Source organism: Raphanus sativus, chromosome 3 (genome assembly GCF_000801105.2).
Source record: "Raphanus sativus cultivar WK10039 chromosome 3, ASM80110v3, whole genome shotgun sequence".
Classification (NCBI taxonomy): Eukaryota; Viridiplantae; Streptophyta; class Magnoliopsida; order Brassicales; family Brassicaceae; genus Raphanus; species Raphanus sativus.
This window is the reverse complement of record NC_079513.1, coordinates 28242425-28262757: the sequence shown is the minus strand read 5'-3', so window position 1 is coordinate 28262757 and position 20333 is coordinate 28242425. Positions and strand designations below refer to the sequence as shown.

The following is a 20333-nucleotide window of genomic DNA, read 5'->3' as shown; positions in this document are numbered from 1 at the left end:
TAAAATACAATCCAAAGTCTAGTAAAAGAAAAAATATAAGCAGCATCAACTAAAACTACACACATGTATTCCATGAATTGATACTGGATTGTATTAACATAAACCAACTGGACTTAACATAATTAGTCAAGAATATTCATACTAAAAATACCCGACTCAGAATCAACCCAAAAATCAAAGTCTCATAGTCAGTGTTTTGAAAACCGATACGGACCCACGGTTGAAATAATAAATCCGGTGATCCAAGATAAATACGGTTTGGGTCTTGTGAAAAAATAATATTTAAAAACCTAATAAAACCCGCTGAAACTCGCTAAAACCCATAAACTGATTATCGGTTGAACCGTTGGTTGAACTAATAGATAACTTTTACTTTTACTTTTTTCTTTTAGTTTTTTATTATGTTTTTAAAATCTATTTTGTATATTTTTCATAAATAAGTTAGGTTTTTCAGTTTTGTTTTAGTTAATTTATTAATAATGTTTTACTTTTGGTTTACTTTGAATTTGAAGTTTAATTTATTATTCACATTACACTTATAAATATTTATGAACTTTTAAGTTTTGATATTATTTGTTAGATGTCATAAATCTTAATTTTTTTCAAAAATAATTTAAATACTCTAAACTATTTTTAATATTTTGTATGTCAAATGAAAAAAATATGTAAAAACTAAAGTAATTAATTTGGATGGAATACTGACAAAAAGAAAATATAACCGAATACATGATAATATCACAGTGATATTATAAAAAAGTAACATAGATTATCAATTACGATTTGGATAAACCCAAAAGGAAGAAATACAATTGTTAATTTATATATTGGTTTGTCGGTTAATATATGTAAAAGAAAGAAGTGGTGCCGAAAATATTAGACTGGAAGTTATGACATAGTATCGATTAATAAAAGATAATTATAGTTGTATTTTTTTTTAAATTGGACCTGACCTTTATCAACTGGTCATGCTGGAGAATTAATAGAATAGATAATTTAAGATCTAGTTATAATATATGTTTTAGTGAAACAGTTTATGATCGTATTTTTTCTTTGCTCATATATAATAGAATATATGTGAATTTAGTTTAGTATAAATGAGAATAATTTATGAAAGCCAATATTAAAAGAAAAAAAGAAACAGAGTAATGGGTCTTAGAATTTAGGAAGTAAAAAGGGGAAGTTATAATAATAGCTCAAAGTCACGTAATAGTATATGTGACTAATGACAATTAGTTAGTAAAACATGGAAAATATAATTGGATACAACCTTTTATCAATTGGTCATACTGAAGAATTAATAGAATAGATATAAAAAGAAATATACAAGGTTGTCTTGGCGTATTGATTTGAATTTATGTTATTTAGATCTACAAGTAATTGGACAATCAAAGTAATTTAGGCTGGCTAATGATTTTGACATACGTAACAAACACAATCAAGTAAATAATAACAAAGCCAGATGTTTGTCTTTAGGAGTACGTTATTGTGATTGTTGTAAACTATATCTATAATTATCCTCGTGTTATTTTTTCACGTACACAAATGAAAAGTCAATATTTAACAGAATTTTCGTACTATTTATTCTTTTCAGTAAATCTGACTAAATAAGAATCGCAGTTAGTTCGCTGTATGGCTGGGCAAAAAATTCGAACCCGAAAAACCGAACCGAACCCGATCCGAAAAAGTAGTACCGAACCCGAAACGAAATTGATTAAATATTCGAATGAGTTCAAAATTTCGGTATTTAAAGAACCGAAACCGAACCCGATCCGAAGCGAAATATTTTGGGTATCCGAATGTACCCGAAATAAATTTATATACTTAAATATATACATTATTTTTATATATAATGTATATTAAAAATATTAAAAATATATAAGATACCTTTAAGTTTTCCAAAATACTCGGAAAATATATGCAAATAGTTAAAAGTAAATGTTTAAAATAGCTAGAATATACTAAAAACACCAAAATAGTTAAATATCTATTGATTCTTTATCCATATATTCAAAGAAAACTAATTTATATGTTAAATTAAGGTATTTTGACATATATGTTATGAAAATTTATCTGTAATATATTATCTTTCTTATAGATTTTGAAAATTTAAAGTATATAATAAATTTTAAAAATTTAAAAATATTTTAAATGGGTTATCCGAACCCGAACCGAACCCGCAAAGATCCGAACCGAAACCGAACCGAAATTTAGAAATATCCGAATGGGACTGAAATCTTTAACCCCAAAAACCCGGAACCCGAATGGACTGAACCGAAACCCGAATGGGTACCCGAACGCCCAGCCCTAGTTCGCTGGGGCAGGATCCATACATATGATTAAATCGATATCTTCAAGTCGGGCATTTTTTGTGTGGACATGTGCTTAAATCATCGGTAGGAAAATAATAATAATTCATGCATCCATTCATTCACTGATTCACCTAATAAACCAACTAACCAAGTGTACTAGTTTGTCACTTTAGTAAATACGAACATATGAATCATTGGTAAAGTCTATAAACCAAACTAAAATTAAAAAGAAAAATCGATGCAACAACACTTACCACTGGTTTGATGAAGGTGATATAGACTATTTAGCCACATAATTATTCATATAAACCGTTGCTTCAACATGATCAACAAACACAAAAGATGAGTTCATATATAAAGAGAGAGAGACAGGCTGTTCTCGGATCTCAAAAAAATAGTTTTATTTATTAAAAAAATGTTGACAGAAAATATTTTTATAAATAATGACAAGAAGACATGGAATGAAAAGCATATGCTAAAAAAACGTTTCAAATGATGCCGTATCTGTCTCGGCCTCACAAAGAGGATATCCTTTTTATTTACACATTCTTCTTCTTCAGATTCCCTCTCTCTCACTCCCACAAAGAAAGAGAAAAATAAAAATCTCATCTTTTGCTTCTGATGTTGTCCTGTTTTAATCGGTCTTAAGACACCCAACAATTATTAATTTAAACTACTCCTGTAGAGAAAGGAATAATAAAACGATGAACCTTTCTTCTCTCTCTATAAATCTCTCTCCAAATAATTCTCCTTTTCTTCCTAGCACGACCACAAACACTTGTTCTTCTTCTTCTTCCTCCTCTGCAACCACTTGTTGTTCTTTTGCTAGCTCCCCTGTTTCCCTCGTCGTTTCTTCTCCTCGGAGATCATCCATTAGCTTGATTCGCAAGAAAAGTTCCGGACTTGAGGTGGTTTCTGCTTCTTCTGGGTCCAACGATATGACTATTACTGAAGCTAGAGGGGAAGGTGAGGAATCGGAGATCGAGGCTCCACTTCTCGATCCTGAATCCTACTCCAAGCCCAGGAGAATTGCTCTCTTTGTCGAGCCTTCTCCCTTTGCGTAAGTGTCATTGATCTTGTCTGTTTTGTGTTCGACGAAATGTCTCTCTGAAAACTAGGATCGTTAGCAGATGATACTTTCTCTGTTGACTTTATTGCTCATTAACATTATTGTCTTGTTTTTGGCAGATATGTGTCAGGATACAAAAACAGATTCCAGAACTTCATTAGGTATCTACGTGAAATGGGTGACGAGGTTTGTTCCTTCTAATTCTTCAATCCAAAAGTCTACTTTCACTGAGCTTAATGTCTCTTTCAGAATCATAACTACCTGTAAAAAGGTGAAAGCTGCTCTCTTTTTTTTTTCATCTTGATTATAAACTGTTTTTACTTGCATAGGTTATTGTCGTGACGACACATGAAGGTGTTCCAGAAGAGTTCTATGGAGCCAAAGTCATTGGATCAAGAAGGTACCCAACATTTTATTTAGCTATATTATTATAACTCAAATGGATATATTTAGGGTAACATAGCTAATTTTCTTTGATCTCTTCTTCTGCAGCTTCCCTTGCCCTTACTACCAAAAGGTTCCCCTCTCGCTTGCCCTTAGTCCAAGAATTATCTCCGAAATTGCTCGTTTTAAGCCTGACATTATACACGCTTCTTCTCCTGGGATTATGGTAACCAAAATAGTCTTTTGAGAATTCACATCACTAGTAGTGACTAAAGGATTATCAAAACAGTTTGAGAATCCACCCACAATTGATTTTTATTTTTTCAGGTTTTTGGTGCGCTGGCAATAGCAAAGATGCTATCTGTACCAATAGTAATGTCTTACCACACCCACGTCCCTGTGTAAGCTTCTTATCTCCCTCCCTCCCTTAAGTTGAATTGTTTTTCAGACGTTATTTGCTTATAACTCTTGAATTATCAAAGATGTTTCTGAATATTAAGCTTTTGTGTTGATGTGCAGATATATCCCAAGATACACTTTTAGTTGGTTGGTCCAACCAATGTGGTCCATTATAAGTATGTAAACTCTGTTTATCAAATGTCAACTTTTCCTGTTATTTTCATGTAATATGCGACTAAAATTGAATAAGAGCTTTTAATCAGGATTTCTTCACCGAGCGGCTGATCTTACATTAGTTCCTTCCGCTGCCATTGGGAAAGATCTTATAGCAGCTGGTGCAACTGCGGGTGAATAAAATAAAAAACGATACACTAATTATACAGACGCTGTGATTGTTTAATACTAACATTGTTCCTATTTATTATCATATGTTGAAGCTAATCAACTTCGACTCTGGAATAAGGGTGTGGATTCAGAAAGCTTCAATCCCCGTTTCCGTTCCCAAGAAATGCGTATAAGACTAAGGTAAGGATACAATATACTTTTCTTTATAACACAGATATACTTTCATGTGCTAATCTTAATGCTTGGTGATTTAACAGTAATGGTGAGCCAGAAAAGCCTCTAGTGATCCATGTAGGCCGTATTGGCGTAGAAAAGAGTTTGGAGCTTCTAAAAAGGTTAGATTTCTTATATAGCTTTAAATCTGACTACACTCCTTTTAGGTGGTAGTAAAATTGAATAATTTGAATGTAATACAGTGTAATGGACAAATTGCCTGAAGCTCGGATTGCTTTCATTGGAGATGGACCATACAGGTACTAATCTCTTGGCCATAATATTGCTTTCTAAAAGAGGTGTAGACAGCATTGTGACGTTAAAAAAAAAATATCTATTTGATCTTGTTGAAGAGAGGATCTTGAGAAGCTGTTCGCCGGAATGCCAGCGGTTTTCACTGGAATGCTACAAGGGGAGGAACTCTCGCAAGCTTACGCAAGCGGTGATGTGTTTGTGATGCCATCAGAGTCAGAGACGCTTGGTCTTGTGGTTCTTGAGGCAATGGCTTCAGGACTTCCTGTTGTTGCTGCTCGAGCTGGTGGAATCCCTGATATCATCCCTGAAGAACAGGTCAGTTGATCTTTATACCGAACTAAAAATACAATTAACTGCATGGTCATGATCTTGCATTGTAAAGAGTTGTTGATGCTGATGTTATTTTTTAGGAGGGAAAGACAGGGTTTTTGTTCAGCCCTGGAGATGTGGAAGACTGTGTGACGAAGCTGAGAACTCTATTGCACGACAGTGAAACAAGAGAAATCATTGGAAAGGCGGCAAGAGAAGAGACGGAGAAGTATGACTGGAGAGCAGCAACGACGAAGATACGCAATGAACAGTACGGAGCAGCGATATGGTTCTGGAGGAAGAAGAAAGCTGAGGTTTTGGGACCAATCAATTGGTTGTTTAAACGACTCTTTCCTGTGCCGCCGGAAGTTAACGCTTAGGAGAAGCAATCAAAGTGAAATTTGGTTGAAATGTTACTTTGGTTAATGGTGTTTTATCTTTTGTATACTTGGATTGCTTATGTGCTTATGGTAAGCTTGATGTTGTAAGATATGTCTTTTATGTCTGGTCTAGTGGACTTTTGCCTTTAGGGTTTCAATATTTTCAGATCACCTACTTTGTGTGTGTGTTTGTATAAAAAAATGATTAGCAAGCTTGTTCAATGTTTTTATGTCTTGCTGCTTTGTTACTAGTGATGGTTATTCAAGTCGAAATGATAAAAAGATTCATCTCATTAATATAAACTAAAACATTAAAAATGTCCAAGTTACAAGAATGAAAATGGGATTAAAGAAACAAGGGAAACATGGTAGAAAAGGGTGGACAATGTGGTCTTGGAAGTTGGGTTTCACAAAGTGGTTACTTCTTTGGCTTCTTTGCAATCAAATCACTTAAAGCAGTGCTTAAAGCACATGAAGTCACCAATGAAGCTCTCAACAGATCCACAACCTCTGCTTTGCTGAAGCTAATTTCTTGAAGAACAACATCTTCTGCATTAGTCTGCAACTTCTTCAATAAACTAATAGTAGAACATGAGCTCATCGGTGTTATGATGGGCTTAGCACTTTAACTGGGCCCTTAAAAACGTGTCTGACTCTTCTGGATCTTTGGATGTGTCTCCTGAATGCGTAGATAAATTTTCTGGTCGCCAATGTTTAGTTTGCAACCTATTAAACCACTGATCTTCCAAATAAGACAAGTCGGACCTCTCTTTACTTTAAAATGACATATCTTCTAATTCGTCGCGTGCTCTCGTTAAGTTTAGAATCCAGCGAAACCAGTTTCATGAATAATTTCTTCCTAATTTACAAGATATGGCATTTTGATTGCACCTATGTCCTGATTTGCTTCTTTAGCTTCTCTCAGCTTCATGTTTTCCGCTGATTTTCTCCCGGTCCCTTTCTCCTTTTCTAATGATCACTTTATGTCTTCATCAAGAGTACTTCTACCAAATCCCTACCTGCTTCAGCCAAAAACGACTTTATTCTTCTCTTCATCGATAATAAGTCTCAAGCTAACCTTTGGTTCCCTTGATTATCTCTTTGCTATATAAGTTGGACTAACCATAAAATGTAGGTTCTGTACAATATCACATTAACCCTACCTACGTAAACAAACAAAGTTAAAGACGGTTTAAATTCTGAAATTCAAAGCCAATGATAATAGTTAATCAATATACGAGTAAAGTGAAACATATGTCTGCTCAGGAGCAGACAAAAGAACTACATGGGCTTATAATGGGCTTAACACTATCACTGGGCCCTTAGTTCTCAGGAATAGACAGCCCGTTTCGCGTGAGCTTTGCTCTTCTCACTCACTATCAGAATGTCTCGGCTGCTCGAAGAGCTAGAACACTAGTCTTCTTCAAATTCGACCAGAAGAAATGGTTGCTCACCGTTTGTTACATTCAAGAATCCTCTTTTTCTCCCGCTTTAAAACCCCTCGCTCTCCTTCTAGACCTCTCAAAACCTTGACAACATCGTCATCATCGCTAGCTCCCGAATCCGAAACAACCCCATCATCCTCTTCGGATCCATACTTGGTGGACAAACTCTGTTTCAGTTTGACGCAAGGCAATAATAACAACAACACAGCTTCTTTGCGAAACCACCTGATTCGACTAAACCCTCTAGCCGTCGTCGAGGTTCTGTACCGCTTCCGAAACGACTTAACTCTAGCTCAAAGGTTCATCCATCAATTAGGTTTTAACCTTCCCTATTTCAAGCACACATCTTTCTCTCTAAGCGCAATCATCCACATCCTCGTGAGGAGCGGGAGGTTATCCGATGCACAGAGTTGTCTTCTCAGGATGATTAGGAGAAGTGGCGTCTCCAGAGCAGAGGTTGTGACCTCCTTGGTTTCCACTTACACTAACTGCGCCTCCAACGATTCCGTTTTCGATTTGTTGATTAGGACTTACGTTCAGGCTAGAAAACTCAGAGAGGCTCACGAGGCTTTTACTTTGCTGAGAAGCAAAGGTTATGTAGTTTCTATAGACGCGTGTAACGCTCTCATTGGGAGCTTGGTGAGGCTCGGGTGGGTAGAATTGGCCTGGGGGGTTTATCATGACATTTCTTTGAGTGGAACAAGTATTAATGTCTACACTCTCAACATCATGGTTAATGCCTTGTGCAAAGATGGTCAGATGGATAAAGTCGGAGCCTTTATATCACAGGTGCAAGAGAAGATGGGTTTTCATCCTGATATCGTTACCTATAATACGTTGATCAGCGCTTACTCTAGTAAAGGTTTTACGGAAGAGGCGTTTGAGTTGATGAATGCTATGCCTAGTAAAGGGTTTTGTCCTGGTGTTTATACTTACAACACTCTCATCAATGGGCTGTGTAAGCATCGGAGATACGAGAGAGCTAAGGAGGTTTTCGCTGACATGTTGAAATCTGGTTTGAGTCCTGACTCTGCTACCTACAGATCGTTGCTGATGGAGGCTTGTAAGAAGGGAGATGCGGTTGAGGTAGAAGAGGTTTTCAGTGATATGAGATGTAGGGATGTTGTTCCTGATTTGGTTTGCTTTAGCTCGGTAATGAGTCTTTTTGCTCGGAGGGGAGATCTCGACAAGGCGTTAGTGTATTTTAGCTTAGTGAAGGATGCTGGTCTGGTTCCCGACAACGTGATCTACACGGTTCTTATCCAAGGGTATTGTAAGAAAGGTATGATCTCTGAAGCTATGGATTTGAGAAACGAAATGCTTCGGCATGGTTGTTGTATGGATGTTGTTGCCTATAATACCATTTTGCACGGCTTATGCAAACGGAAAATGATGTGTGATGCGGATAAACTGTTCAGAGAGATGACCGAAAGGGGTTTGTTTCCAGACTCTTACACTCTAACCATACTTATTGATGGGCACTGTAAGCTTGGAAACCTGCAAAACGCGATGGAGCTTTTCGAGAAGATGAAAGAAAAGAGGATCAGACTCGATGTTGTGACGTACAACACGCTGTTAGATGGGTTTGGTAAAGTAGGCGATATCGATACAGCAAAGGAGATATGGACAGATATGGTATCAAGAGACATTCTGCCGACTCCTGTATCCTACAGCATTCTGGTTAACGCGCTGTGCAGCAAAGGCCATCTCTCTGAGGCATTTCGAGTGTGGGATGAGATGCTCAGTAAAGGTATAAAGCCAACGGTCATGATTTGTAATTCAATGATAAAGGGATATTGCCGCTCTGGTAATGCCTCGGATGGAGAAAGCTTTTTGGACAAGATGGTCTCTGAAGGTTTTGTGCCGGATATCATAACTTACAACACATTGATACATGGTTACGTTAGAGAAGAAAACATGAGCAGAGCTTTTGGTTTGGTGAAGAAGATGGAGGAAGAAAAGCAAGGGGGATTAGTGCCTGACGTCTTTACGTACAATTCCATCTTACACGGGTTTTGTAGACAAAACCAGATGAAAGAAGCTGAGGCTGTGTTGAGGAAGATGATTGAGAGAGGTGTAAATCCTGACAAGTCAACGTATACTTGTCTAATAAATGGATTTGTTTCTCAAGATAACTTAACAGAGGCGTTTAGGTTTCACGATGAGATGTTGCAGAGAGGATTCTCCCCTGATGATCAGTTCTGATGCTCAATTATTCCTGTTGTGGTTTACTGCTGCAAGTTGCAACTCACGTAAGCTCAAGAAGGGGACCACTGGAGACAATACACATTCCATTCCTACTATCCTCTCACTTTCTTCTGAGTCGAGACATAGAAATGACACAGGGAAAGATGGGCTAGAAAGTGGCAACTCATTTATAAGTGCATTTTGTTGAATCACAAGAAGCCAATTGCTTTCCCTTTCTGGACAAACTCTTTACTATACACTCACGTCTCCTCTTGTTCACAATTGAAAGAAAAAAAAGGACAAACTGCATTGAATTTGATCAAATAATTCAACATGTTAATTAATACATTGTAAGATGATTCTAACATGTGAAAACAGAAGGACACAAGAATTTACATTACAAACACAGACTTGCAAAAATTCTATTAAAAAAACACAGAAACTACTTCTTCTCGTCTTGTTCATCAGCAACAGCTGCTGCTTTAACCACAATTGTGGAGATTTGATTTTTCAGTAACACGATCCTCAGGAACCACTGCGACTGACCGCCTATTACCGCATATTGTCCAAAGGTGTGACGCTAACAACGCTCCTAGACTTCCACAAACCACACCCAGGATAAATAAAGCTAGCTTTCTCCAAAAAATACACTTGCTCTTCTTCCCCTTTACTTCCACCGTCTTCTCCTCCTCAACAGACTTAGAAACTGTGTTTGGATCAAGCGGCTGGGAGTGAATCCTGATGGAGGGATGTGTGAGGTTGAAGCTCCATGAATGTAGATAATGTGGCTCCGAAGAGTTTCCATTTGCAGAGGTCAAACCCACCATGAATTTCTCTTCTTTCCATATTTGAGCCAAGTCTAGTGAGTATGACAGGAATGGATCTACAGGCTTCAAGGAGGCATTTAATAGACTCAAACGAACCTCTATTCTCTTCGAGCTCGCCTCGTAATCAACCCAACAATTCAATCTCTTCCCTCCACTCCACTGAAGTGGCCATAAAAAAAAGATGACAAGTTTCTTCTAACTTTAGCAGATTCAGGTCTACCAACTAAGATCCCAACACGGTTTCCTCTCTTGGAGATACCAAACTCAACAGCAACAATCTGTTTATGCAGTAAGAAACCTAGAGCAGAGGAAGTGTTATCCTTTCTACCAAAAAACTTAAGATCCAAACCACTTGGGACCATTACAAAAGCCAGGACACTACCAATCTCTTTGGAGGACATCATGGAAAAGGAGAAACTAGTGGAGACTGAACCTGAAAAGTTTCTCCCTTTAGTAGTACTAGTACCTTGGAACAGTTTGATAGGTTTCATGTAAATGACACGCCCTTGGCTCCGACTCACTGAGCCAGTCAGCTGAATCGACGAACCTCCACCACCACTGACGAGCTTAGAATCTCCAAACAGAGCGACGTTCTTGTCAAAGCCCGGAGATTTCACGAACCCATCAAAGGAAAACGAGGAACTTGCATCCGTAGTAATAGCCATAGTTTCTAGGCTTAAAACGAACAGAAAAGCTAGGGTTTTCAAAACTACCGCCATGGCTGAAAGTGAAAATGGAGGAGGAAATCTAGAAAGGAAAGGAAAGGAGCTCTTCTCTTTTTTTTCTTCGGCTTCCAATGAATGGAATTTGTAGGATTCCTGAATGAATTATGTAATGTATTTTATATTATTGTGTTATGTTTGGTACGAGAATACATGATATATATATATAGGGCATTAGATTATGTTAACTTTCCTAAACATTTAATGGAAATATGCTAAAAATATCTTGAGATTAACTGTTCTTCGATTCTTTCTATTTATTCTTGAGTTTTTTTATGGGTTTCACAGACTTCACGGGTTTCACAGACTTGGTCCGTAAAATACATTCTTCAGGTCCAACATATATCTCTAATAATTACAGTTTCCAATGAGTGTAGTGTGGATGGATTTTGGTGAAGAAATTAAATAAAATTTATCGAGTCATCTTTTCTCTGGGATATGAACTTTGATGTTTCGCTCTCTTTCTCTCTCGGTAGTTGCTGAGTAATAAGTGAATTTCAATTTATGCTCTCTAATAAATGTGTTAATTAGTGGCCAAAACCGGCCCAACCCCCATTGATTATATTATTACCCCATAACAAATTGCTCGTAGCTTGTCTGTTAAAATGTAGGCCTAAATAAGCTTCAATTATTTTATTCGTGGGCTCTAGTAAGATACCAGTTTTACTATTAATGGGCCATAATTCTAATCAGTAGGCAGTAAGGAATATATTACCCCAACCAGTTTCTTACAGATTACAGTCAAGTCCAGTAACAACCATCTGTGACAACCGGCGGCTAATTGGGAATATGATAAATCCATTTTACGGTTCGGCTTCAATTGTTTATATCTACTTACATTTTATGTTGCTCTATCAGTTTTATTATCAGATAACTGAATAAAACTATTAGTATTCCATATTTGGTTTTAGCTGGATTCAGTTCTACACGAAGTAAGTTTTAACCCAAATGATTTTAAAGAGATTTTGGTTTTGAATTTTTCATTTGCGTTGGTTCAGTTATTTTCTGTCGCCGGTACATTCTTTCCATTTACAGAAGCTTTTTTTTTTACGGTCAAAACACTATTTTGTCTATAACCTTATTGATAAAAGAAAAAAAAAAACAGAAGCATGAGAGAAGTTAGTGGTGGCGTGAAATAGAAAGATGATGAGAGACAGAGCCAAAGGCGGTGGTCCCGAAGCTCAGCCGCACTACGATACTCCGTTAATTCTATCACGTGTCTCCCACGCGAGTAATTGTAATCTCAACCGTCAATCAAGTAGACTTTCGCTACTTAGATGACCAAAATCAACGGTCAGGAAAAAAGATAATTTCACAAGCTCAATAGCACGAAACACATGCCCTCAAACACCAAACAACACGATGATACTTAGCGTGCGGATTAGTTAACAATCGAGTATTATCAGCGTAAAGCCTGTTATAATGTTTTATTCTTCTTTGTACAAAAACAATTAATTAAATACAAATAAAAATAAAGCTGTCTTGTGAATAATGTTTTGCATCACTTTGGTCCACAGACAGAACAAAAACATAGTCCCTCAGATCTTCTGACCATTCATGTCTTTTCCCCTTAATTTTATTTGCTTTTTAAATCTCTTGATCCAAGAGTTTAGGTTTACTTGTGACAGAAGTCTTGTAATGATAATACTATAGCAAAGTTTCGTCTTCACAACTCTCTCTCTCTCTCTCTCTCTCAAATGTCATCTTTCGAAATATCTCACCTTGATTTAGAAAATGGTTCCGGCGAGCGTTATTACCGTCGAAGTGACGTCAGCGAGATCGGAGAAGACAGCTCTTCCTGCGACTATGACTACGATTTTCACTCTGCTGTAAGGAGCTTTTGCGGCGAGTTTGAGTTTCCTGATTTGGAGGATCTCTCGGAATCAGAATCGGAATCCTCCCGAGGAGGGTCCGCAGACGAGGAGAAAGATTGCCGGATTTGCCATTTGGGTTTAGAGAGTAGCCGCCGTGAATGTGGAGACCCAATGGTTCTTGGATGCTCTTGTAAAGATGATTTGGGTTATGTTCATAAGCAATGTGCCGAGACTTGGTTCAAGATCAAGGGTGACAAGTAAGCAAATTAAACCAAACCAATAACTAGTTTGATCTCACTCAATAAAAACCAATGTATGGACTTAACAAAGTTCATGTTTCAGGACTTGCGAGATTTGTCGTTCGATAGCTTTAAACTTCTCTAAAGCTGGCAACGAGATTGATCAAACAACAACGATTGAAACCAGTGTGAATGACGTGGAGGCTGGAAATTCATCTACGGTGGTGGCCACAATGGATTCCGATGACCGGAGATTCTGGAGAGGGAATAGGTTTCTTAACTTTCTTTTAACATGTATGGTCTCTGCATTTGTAATCTCATGGTTCTTTCACTTCAACTTGCCTTCACAACAATGAGGAAGAAGATTAAACATTCTCTGTTTTTTCCTTTTTTTTTTCTTTTGCTTTGTGTGGAATTTGATTCCTGTTTTAGCTTTTTGCACGAGTGCAATCATATCAAACAATTGGAATACAAATATATATAAAAAGTCATAATTGAGTTTGATTGAAAATAATAAAAATAGCATACAAATCTGTATGGTTACATTTTTGTATTTATTCACAAATCCTTGTAAGCCTCCAGGACAGAACCATGTCTAAGTGTTTCTTTAGCGTACTTCCATTCTGAGCTTGATAAGACAAGCCGCTTGAAAGTAAAGAGCGATTGGCCATTCCGGTGAAAGTACTTGCGCTTGCATTGCGTCGTTTAGAGCCTAGCCTCGCTGAACATTTCACTCGTAAGGTAACTTTGCCACCTTCTTGCCAATGCTGTTCGTGGCAACAAAATTAGTAATGGGGAGAAAATGTGAACATATATATATATACTACGTCACTATTTGATATTTTTGGCAATCTATATTTAAGGAAAGTAGGTTAAGATTTTTGATGTATATAAACAAACTTATGTAAACATTCTTGTCAATATACAGAAAACCCTTTTCAGTTGTAAATAAAGAAGAGAAGAGAAGAGAGGAATTGGTGTGTCTTATTCCATGAATAATGATCTACTTATATAGGATACAATAGCTTGGAGACAAAGCTTAACTTGGAGTGGGGAACAAGTATATCTAGGACTTTCCATATGGACATCACTACAATATTTATAACACTTCCCCTTGATGTCCAATATGTCGAAGTGCTTTCAAAACGCCGTAGATGCTGCCTCGTTAAAAACCGAGATTGTTATCCGTCTAGAGTTTGTAATGCGTTTGGAATACTGCCTCGTTAAAACCTTTCCATGGTAAACCCAAAAACCCAATGTGGTAAAAACGGGAAGCCATGGATAGGAAAAAGAGTACAGCCGCATTACTTCCCCTGAAGTGAACATCACTGAAGGCTTCTCAGTGATCGCATACCAATCTGCTGCATAAGCTTCCTGAGCGTGCATGTTGGTAATGCCTAAGTGAAGAGGTCGGCTGAGTTCTCGCTGGATCTGACTTAGAGTACCTTGACCTCTCCTTCTTTCTGAAGATCGTGGGTGAAAAAGAACTTGGGGAGAACATGTTTAGTCTTGTCACCCTTGATGTAACCATCTTTGAGCTGAGCTATGCATGGCGCATTGTCTTCGTAAAGAACGGTCGGCTCGTCTTTACCATCTGTGATCCCACATGCTGTCCGAATATGGTGTGTCATGAGTCTCAATCAGACACACTCTCTGCTTGCTTCATGGATCGCCAATATATCCGAGTGATTGGATGATGTGGCTGATATAGTCTGCTTGACTGATCTCCATGAAATGGTCGTGCCTCCATATGTGAAAACATAGCCGGTTTGGGACTTAGCACTGTGTGGATCGGACTGGTAACCTGCATCAACAAAATGCTTTCATGATATTCATGGTCCATTAGGATCATATGGTTTATCTCTCTTAGATAAATTCGACCATGAATGTCTTTGTATGTCCATGATCTGTCCGGATCATGACATCATTCATAATCCATCCGGATTATGTTCTTGTCCACTATATATCTTATTCATATCCTTTGACCAAAACTCTTTATGAATTTTTAGTATATGTCCACGGCCTGTTCATGAAGTGGCTATTGTGTTATAGTTTGAAGTTTAATCAAAACTAAGCCACTTTTTGGTCAATAGGACGTTCCTCTCACTTGATGGTTTAGGTCGGATTTAAGACCTAGAGGAACTGGTCGGAACAAGCTGGACGGGATGGATTGGTCGGGACCAATGATGATTAAGGTCGAACTAGGTCGGACATGATCCTAGTCGGTATGGTTCCCTTTGGTCGTGAATCCGATGGATTCTCAGACCATTTGATCAATCTATTCTTGGTACGTTGGATCATAGATCCCAACATTCATATACGGCTAATGATCTCTACTATAGATCATCGTAGTCTCTTCATAGCCTTTCCAAGAATCAATCATCTTAATCATCCTTTCTTTAAGTATAAACACAAGGAATATATTGACTACTATATGGACTGATCAGAAACGTTCTTATAGAACTTTCTACTAAGCATCACTTAGTCTTATCATATCGTGTGTACATACACGCATGCAGCTGCATTTCAGTCCATGAACAACGCAGGAACGATGTTGTTCTATGAGAACTTCTTTCTCATTTCTCAAGGTATCTTATGTTACCTTTATATCCAGTGATATATCCAATGTCTACTACATCTTCCTTAGATGTCCAAATCTTTATTAATTTCGATATTGGGTAGTAGCATTCACCACCTAGGAATTTATTTCCTTGTTCCTTAGTCCCTGTGAGTATCCTTGTGTGATCAAGCCATTCCTTTTGAATGCTTTATGTAGCAACATGTACGACCACTTGTCTGTACTTTCATGTTCTACAGCTCACGATTTTCTTTTCCTCACAAGACTCATCTGTTCACTGGTTAGATGGCGTCTATCTTATGTATTTGGCCAATACGCCCATCATATTCATTCTTTACTATAACTCCACGTCCCATTCATTTCTCTATGATGAGTACTCTTACGTGGGTTAGTGATCCTCGCATATCTCTTATGCTCAAGTGCTTTCTCTTTATCACTTATGAGTGTGTGTATGTGTCGACACCTTATATAATGTTCCATCGCGTTCTATCGCGTTCTAGACATGATACAATCGATTGAGATTTTATTATTATCAGGATCATTGAATACTTTGTAGTTTGCAAGGCTACATTGTATGATACCTGTACCTTAGGACCGGCCGGTCTTATCTCATTGTCTAGTATGGTTTCTCTTTCATGAACCCGGATCTATCATTATGAGCACCTTATCTCTTTCTATCCGAGGTTCCTTATATATGGAACATACTTGTCTATCTTGTATAGACTTCTACAGCAACTTGATTATGTCTCTACTAGGACATTTATATAGTGGTGCTAAGCTGGTATGAATTAGTCATTCTTTCGGGTCTGTCTGGCTATCATTCTTTCTTTGTTTATGGACGTCCAGTACATATATATCTGGTCCGAGGATCTTTGCCAAGACTTGGATGGTTAAAACCATTCCACTTTCACTTTCTATTTACCAGCTTATAGCTTTCTCCATGATGTTGGATAGTCGGATTCATCTTGTATGTAATCCGTGTACCTTGGCCACAATATGATCACCTTTGTTTGGCTCATGGTCTCACTGAATTCGTGGGAGAAAGATCATGTTCTTTTATCCAACATATATTCCCGATTTTCATCTCATCCTTAGATGAGGTATTCCATCCTAGATGGCACATAGGTATGTGGTGGTTTATTCATAGACTCTTAGGATGGTCTATATCTGGATTATGACCCTTTATCATCTTTAGACGGGAATATCTATGCTCACTTTATATGGCCTGATGTATCTTATCTTTCATACATGTATTCTTGTGGTGTACCCAAGCTTATAGACTTTTGAAGTCTCAACCTTATAGGTTATGCCTTTTACGACCAAGCTATAATGCCTTATGGCCTTCAGCCATGCTTATCATGTTCGGGTTTTATAGTATGGTCATGGACCACACGGAGTGTTTATTCTCCCCCTCATGAACATGCTATAAAGTACGTTTGTTTGTCCTCACTTAAACGTAATGCATGGACGGTCAGCATGGTTTTAGACCATGATACACGAATTTGTGGTCTGGTCATGATCACGGGTTTTGTTCTCACTATCCTCATGATCAGATTATACTTTCGTGTTGCTTGGAACAATGAAGCCTACTGAGTTTCTCTTGTGTACATGTTTCACAACGTGAGATCTTATGGGATAACTCTTTGTGCCTTATTAATCAAGTTCAGACCAGGATGGCTAATCCGGTCATGCCATAAAGTGTATAAATTCGTTGGTGAACCTTACTGGTTACCTAGGCTTTTATGCCTTATCACACTGATCCTTAGCATAGTATTAGATCAGTAGGGAGAATGTAGTCTCGACCTCTTTTATATGTATGCCTTTGGCGATTTTCATTAGCTAAAGGAACATTTCCTTTTTCTTTACTTTGCCCATGGTTTATTATTGAAACCATTTTGATGTGGCTTGTAATGCCATTTCGACCTTTACTCCCTCCTGGACCATGATTGGATCTACAACCACGGTTATTGTGGTATCCTTGTCCACGGCCAGTGGGGATTTTGGGTCTCTCTCAATGGGTCTTAGGTGATAAATTTCATGCCTCTTAAGGCCATGCCTTAGGCGTGGTGGTCTAGACATACTCTTCTCGAGTTTTCATTCTCATTTGTCAATCAAAAATATTTTTCAAGCAAATCAATCAAGATAAAAGAAAAACTTTTATTAATGCTATGAAATTTGAATGACAAATTATATTTAAAACAAAACACCAAATCATAAGTATGAAATCAGAATGTCAAAAGGCTTAAACAATAGCCGGCCAGTCCATAATAACATCTTGGACATGGCTCACATTTGGTTCTCTATTCAATGAATAAACCAATCTCATCATCTATATGAGTCCACCCGAATTTTCTTTTCTTAGCTTCTTCAGCATCACCGTATATCATCTCACATTGATACTCGGCACTTATCTCCATAACATAGTCGAGTTTGTCGAGGTTGACTTTCCTTTTCTGCTTCTTTTCCTCAAGAGCTGAAAGGTATGAGAGAAGGTCGTAATAGGTTGTGAAACCTTTAGCCTTCTGTGATAACAACACTTCCTTTGAATGGATCGTGTCACGAGTCTTGCTTAACAAGTCATAGTTTGTTATCACTTCACCACATAGTTTAAGACTATAGGTGATTCTCATAAGATCAAAGTGATAGTCATCCACGGATTCATAATCCTGGAACCTCAGAGCCTTCCATTCTTTCATGGACTCATCTAGTAATGGCTCGAAGAACATGGTGTTCAATCTCGACCAGAGATCGTAAGGATCGTTGATGTAACTGCACTCATCATACAGATCCTTCACGAGATGCTTTCTCATTATCAAAACAGCTCTACGCCTTTCATATGCAAGGGTATCATTGCCGTATTTGATACACTTCCCAAGTCCTTTAGACTTTAAATCGGCTGAAGTGTTCATCGCCCAATCAAGGTAATTATCTCCATTGAGATCAAGGGCTGGGTAATCCGAGTGATGGAGTCTCGACATCTGAATCATATCAAAATGATTTGTGTTAGTACATACAATTTCTGATGCCATTGGCTATCCAAGAAATAAAAGGCACTCGGCCAGTATGTAAACAATAAAGCCATATGGCTTGTGTGACCAATGCCATTCGGCTATTACACAATTAAATCACATTGCCAGCAAACAAATAAGAGGGCCATACGGCCAGTTTGCATTCTCTTTAGAAATTTACTTTCTCATAACTCATCCATCACTTAATCAACTTATTTGATTTATAAATCCCTTGAAAATAGTGGGATGGAAGAGTGCATGGTTTAGCCATACCATATGGTATGCTACATCGACCCATGCGGTTTAATGGTCTAGTAGTACCATTCGGTACACATCCTCGACCAAATAAAACGGATCGTGATTTAGCTGCACTGTGGTGCGCATCATTCATCACCGGTGATTGTGGATCACCGTGGATCATCGAGGATCACCTTGGATCACTGATCATCGTTGATCATCGCGGATCATCGAGGATCATCATGGATCATAGATCAACGCGGATCATCGTGGATGATCACCGTGAATCATAGGTGAAAAATCTAGTTGCACCTGAGGGTGAACATCATCGACCATTGATTTTGTTTTATGGTCTAATCGTACTTAAGAGTACGTATCATCGACCTTTACTTCATATGGTCTAGTCATACCTATTGGTATGCATCATTGACCTAAAAGAAAATCATGGTCTAGCCACACTATGGTGTGCATCATCGACCAAAAGATGTGGAAAACATTAACCTTATGTTTTGTTTGGACATATAGCGTGTCATCCTTAAAGGGGTATCACTTGTTGTCCATTCAAAACAAAAGTCATGTAATCACATGCTTTATATTTTAGGGTTTAGGGTTTCTTAAAATCAGATTTAAACTTTAAGGATTAGGGTTTAAAATTCAAATCTGTTTTTAGGATTAGGTTAAACATTGACCTTAAATTTTGTTTGGACATATAGCGTGTCATCCTTAAAGGGGTATCACTTGTTGTCCATACAAAACTAAAGTCATGTAAAACTATTAAGAGTTTAGGGTTTTGATTTTAAATAAAACAAGAACTAAAATCAACCAAATCAAATCGCAAAACCTTTTAAATCGGATTTAAGATGAAGAGAAGTTTGAAATCCGAATTGCTTGAACCACAAGTAAAGATTAGGGTTCTTGAGATCTTACCTTAATCTTTGCCGATCTTTTCTCCTTGGTTCCTCTTTTAGAAACCTTAAATAATCAACAATGAAAGTTTCAAAGTTGGATTAGTATGAGATCTAAGAACAATAGAAATCGAAATTAAGAGAGATAAGGAGTTGGCGGCTATTAGGGTTTTGGATGATCTTTGACGGCGCGGCTTGCACTGGGAGGTGACGGCGCGTCTGGAGTCGGATTGATGCGTGGTCTGCGGCGCTGGATTCGTCTCGTCAAGAGCTTCAATTTGATATATTACTCGCCGTCTGGATCCTTACGGTTAGGGAGATATGACGGTTTAAAGTTGCGGCTGAAATTAAGGTTTTTGTGGTCGCTGGATTTTAGCTAGGGTTTAGAGTCTCGTGCTGATAACGTGTTGTAAATAAAGTAGAGAAGAGAAGAGAAGATAGGAATTGGTGTGTCTTATTCCATGAATAATGATCTCCTTATATAGGATACAATAGCTTGGAGACAAAGCTTAACTTGGAGTGGGGAACAAGTATATCTAGGACTTTCCATATGGACATCACTACAATATTTATAACATGTAATTTGTGGTCATCCTGAAAAGCGGTGGCACGCATTTCGTTGTCGTCTCCTCCATTTTGGAAGAAAAGTTACCGTATTTGGTGGATCTAGTCTAACGAACCCGAGCTTTTAGTATTATATTTAATATT

The 20333-nt window shown here is 37.7% G+C and overlaps 4 protein-coding genes across 4 annotated transcripts; 3 read left to right on the top strand and 1 right to left on the bottom strand.

Annotated features, from left to right (window-relative positions):
* The first annotated feature begins 2780 nt into the window (after positions 1-2780).
* Positions 2781-5909, top strand: LOC108833504 (sulfoquinovosyl transferase SQD2). Its single transcript, XM_018606923.2, has 12 exons — positions 2781-3369; positions 3498-3564; positions 3708-3778; positions 3871-3988; positions 4090-4163; positions 4282-4337; positions 4425-4508; positions 4599-4686; positions 4764-4841; positions 4923-4979; positions 5073-5289; positions 5385-5909. The coding sequence occupies exons 1-12, from the start codon at positions 3014-3016 to the stop codon at positions 5661-5663; spliced, it is 1545 nt and encodes a 514-aa protein (XP_018462425.1). The 5' UTR covers positions 2781-3013; the 3' UTR covers positions 5664-5909.
* Positions 5910-7076: 1167 nt separating this feature from the next.
* On the top strand, positions 7077-9569 carry LOC108846500 (pentatricopeptide repeat-containing protein At5g01110). The gene has a single exon (XM_018619729.2). The coding sequence runs from the start codon at positions 7106-7108 to the stop codon at positions 9311-9313; it is 2208 nt and encodes a 735-aa protein (XP_018475231.2). The 5' UTR covers positions 7077-7105; the 3' UTR covers positions 9314-9569.
* A 50-nt stretch (positions 9570-9619) lies between these two features.
* On the bottom strand, positions 9620-10965 carry LOC108846501 (L-type lectin-domain containing receptor kinase S.7). Its single transcript, XM_018619730.2, is given in 2 exon segments — positions 9620-10269; positions 10272-10965. Coding segments are annotated over 2 exon segments (1062 nt in total). The 5' UTR covers positions 10842-10965; the 3' UTR covers positions 9620-9777.
* Positions 10966-12340: 1375 nt separating this feature from the next.
* On the top strand, positions 12341-13273 carry LOC108846499 (uncharacterized). Its single transcript, XM_018619728.2, has 2 exons — positions 12341-12915; positions 13001-13273. The coding sequence occupies exons 1-2, from the start codon at positions 12542-12544 to the stop codon at positions 13251-13253; spliced, it is 627 nt and encodes a 208-aa protein (XP_018475230.2). The 5' UTR covers positions 12341-12541; the 3' UTR covers positions 13254-13273.
* Positions 13274-20333: the final 7060 nt, after the last annotated feature.

Bases quoted from the DNA above. Each gene is read 5' to 3' on its own strand.
- LOC108833504 (XM_018606923.2), top strand. From the start codon at position 3,014: ATGAACCTTTCTTCTCTCTCTATAAATCTCTCTCCAAATAATTCTCCT. The intron at 3,989-4,089 runs GTAACCAAAATA...TTATTTTTTCAG, and splicing joins CTTCTTCTCCTGGGATTATG to GTTTTTGGTGCGCTGGCAAT. The intron at 4,980-5,072 runs GTACTAATCTCT...ATCTTGTTGAAG, and splicing joins ATTGGAGATGGACCATACAG to AGAGGATCTTGAGAAGCTGT.
- LOC108846500 (XM_018619729.2), top strand. From the start codon at position 7,106: ATGGTTGCTCACCGTTTGTTACATTCAAGAATCCTCTTTTTCTCCCGC.
- LOC108846499 (XM_018619728.2), top strand. From the start codon at position 12,542: ATGTCATCTTTCGAAATATCTCACCTTGATTTAGAAAATGGTTCCGGC. The intron at 12,916-13,000 runs GTAAGCAAATTA...TTCATGTTTCAG, and splicing joins TTCAAGATCAAGGGTGACAA to GACTTGCGAGATTTGTCGTT.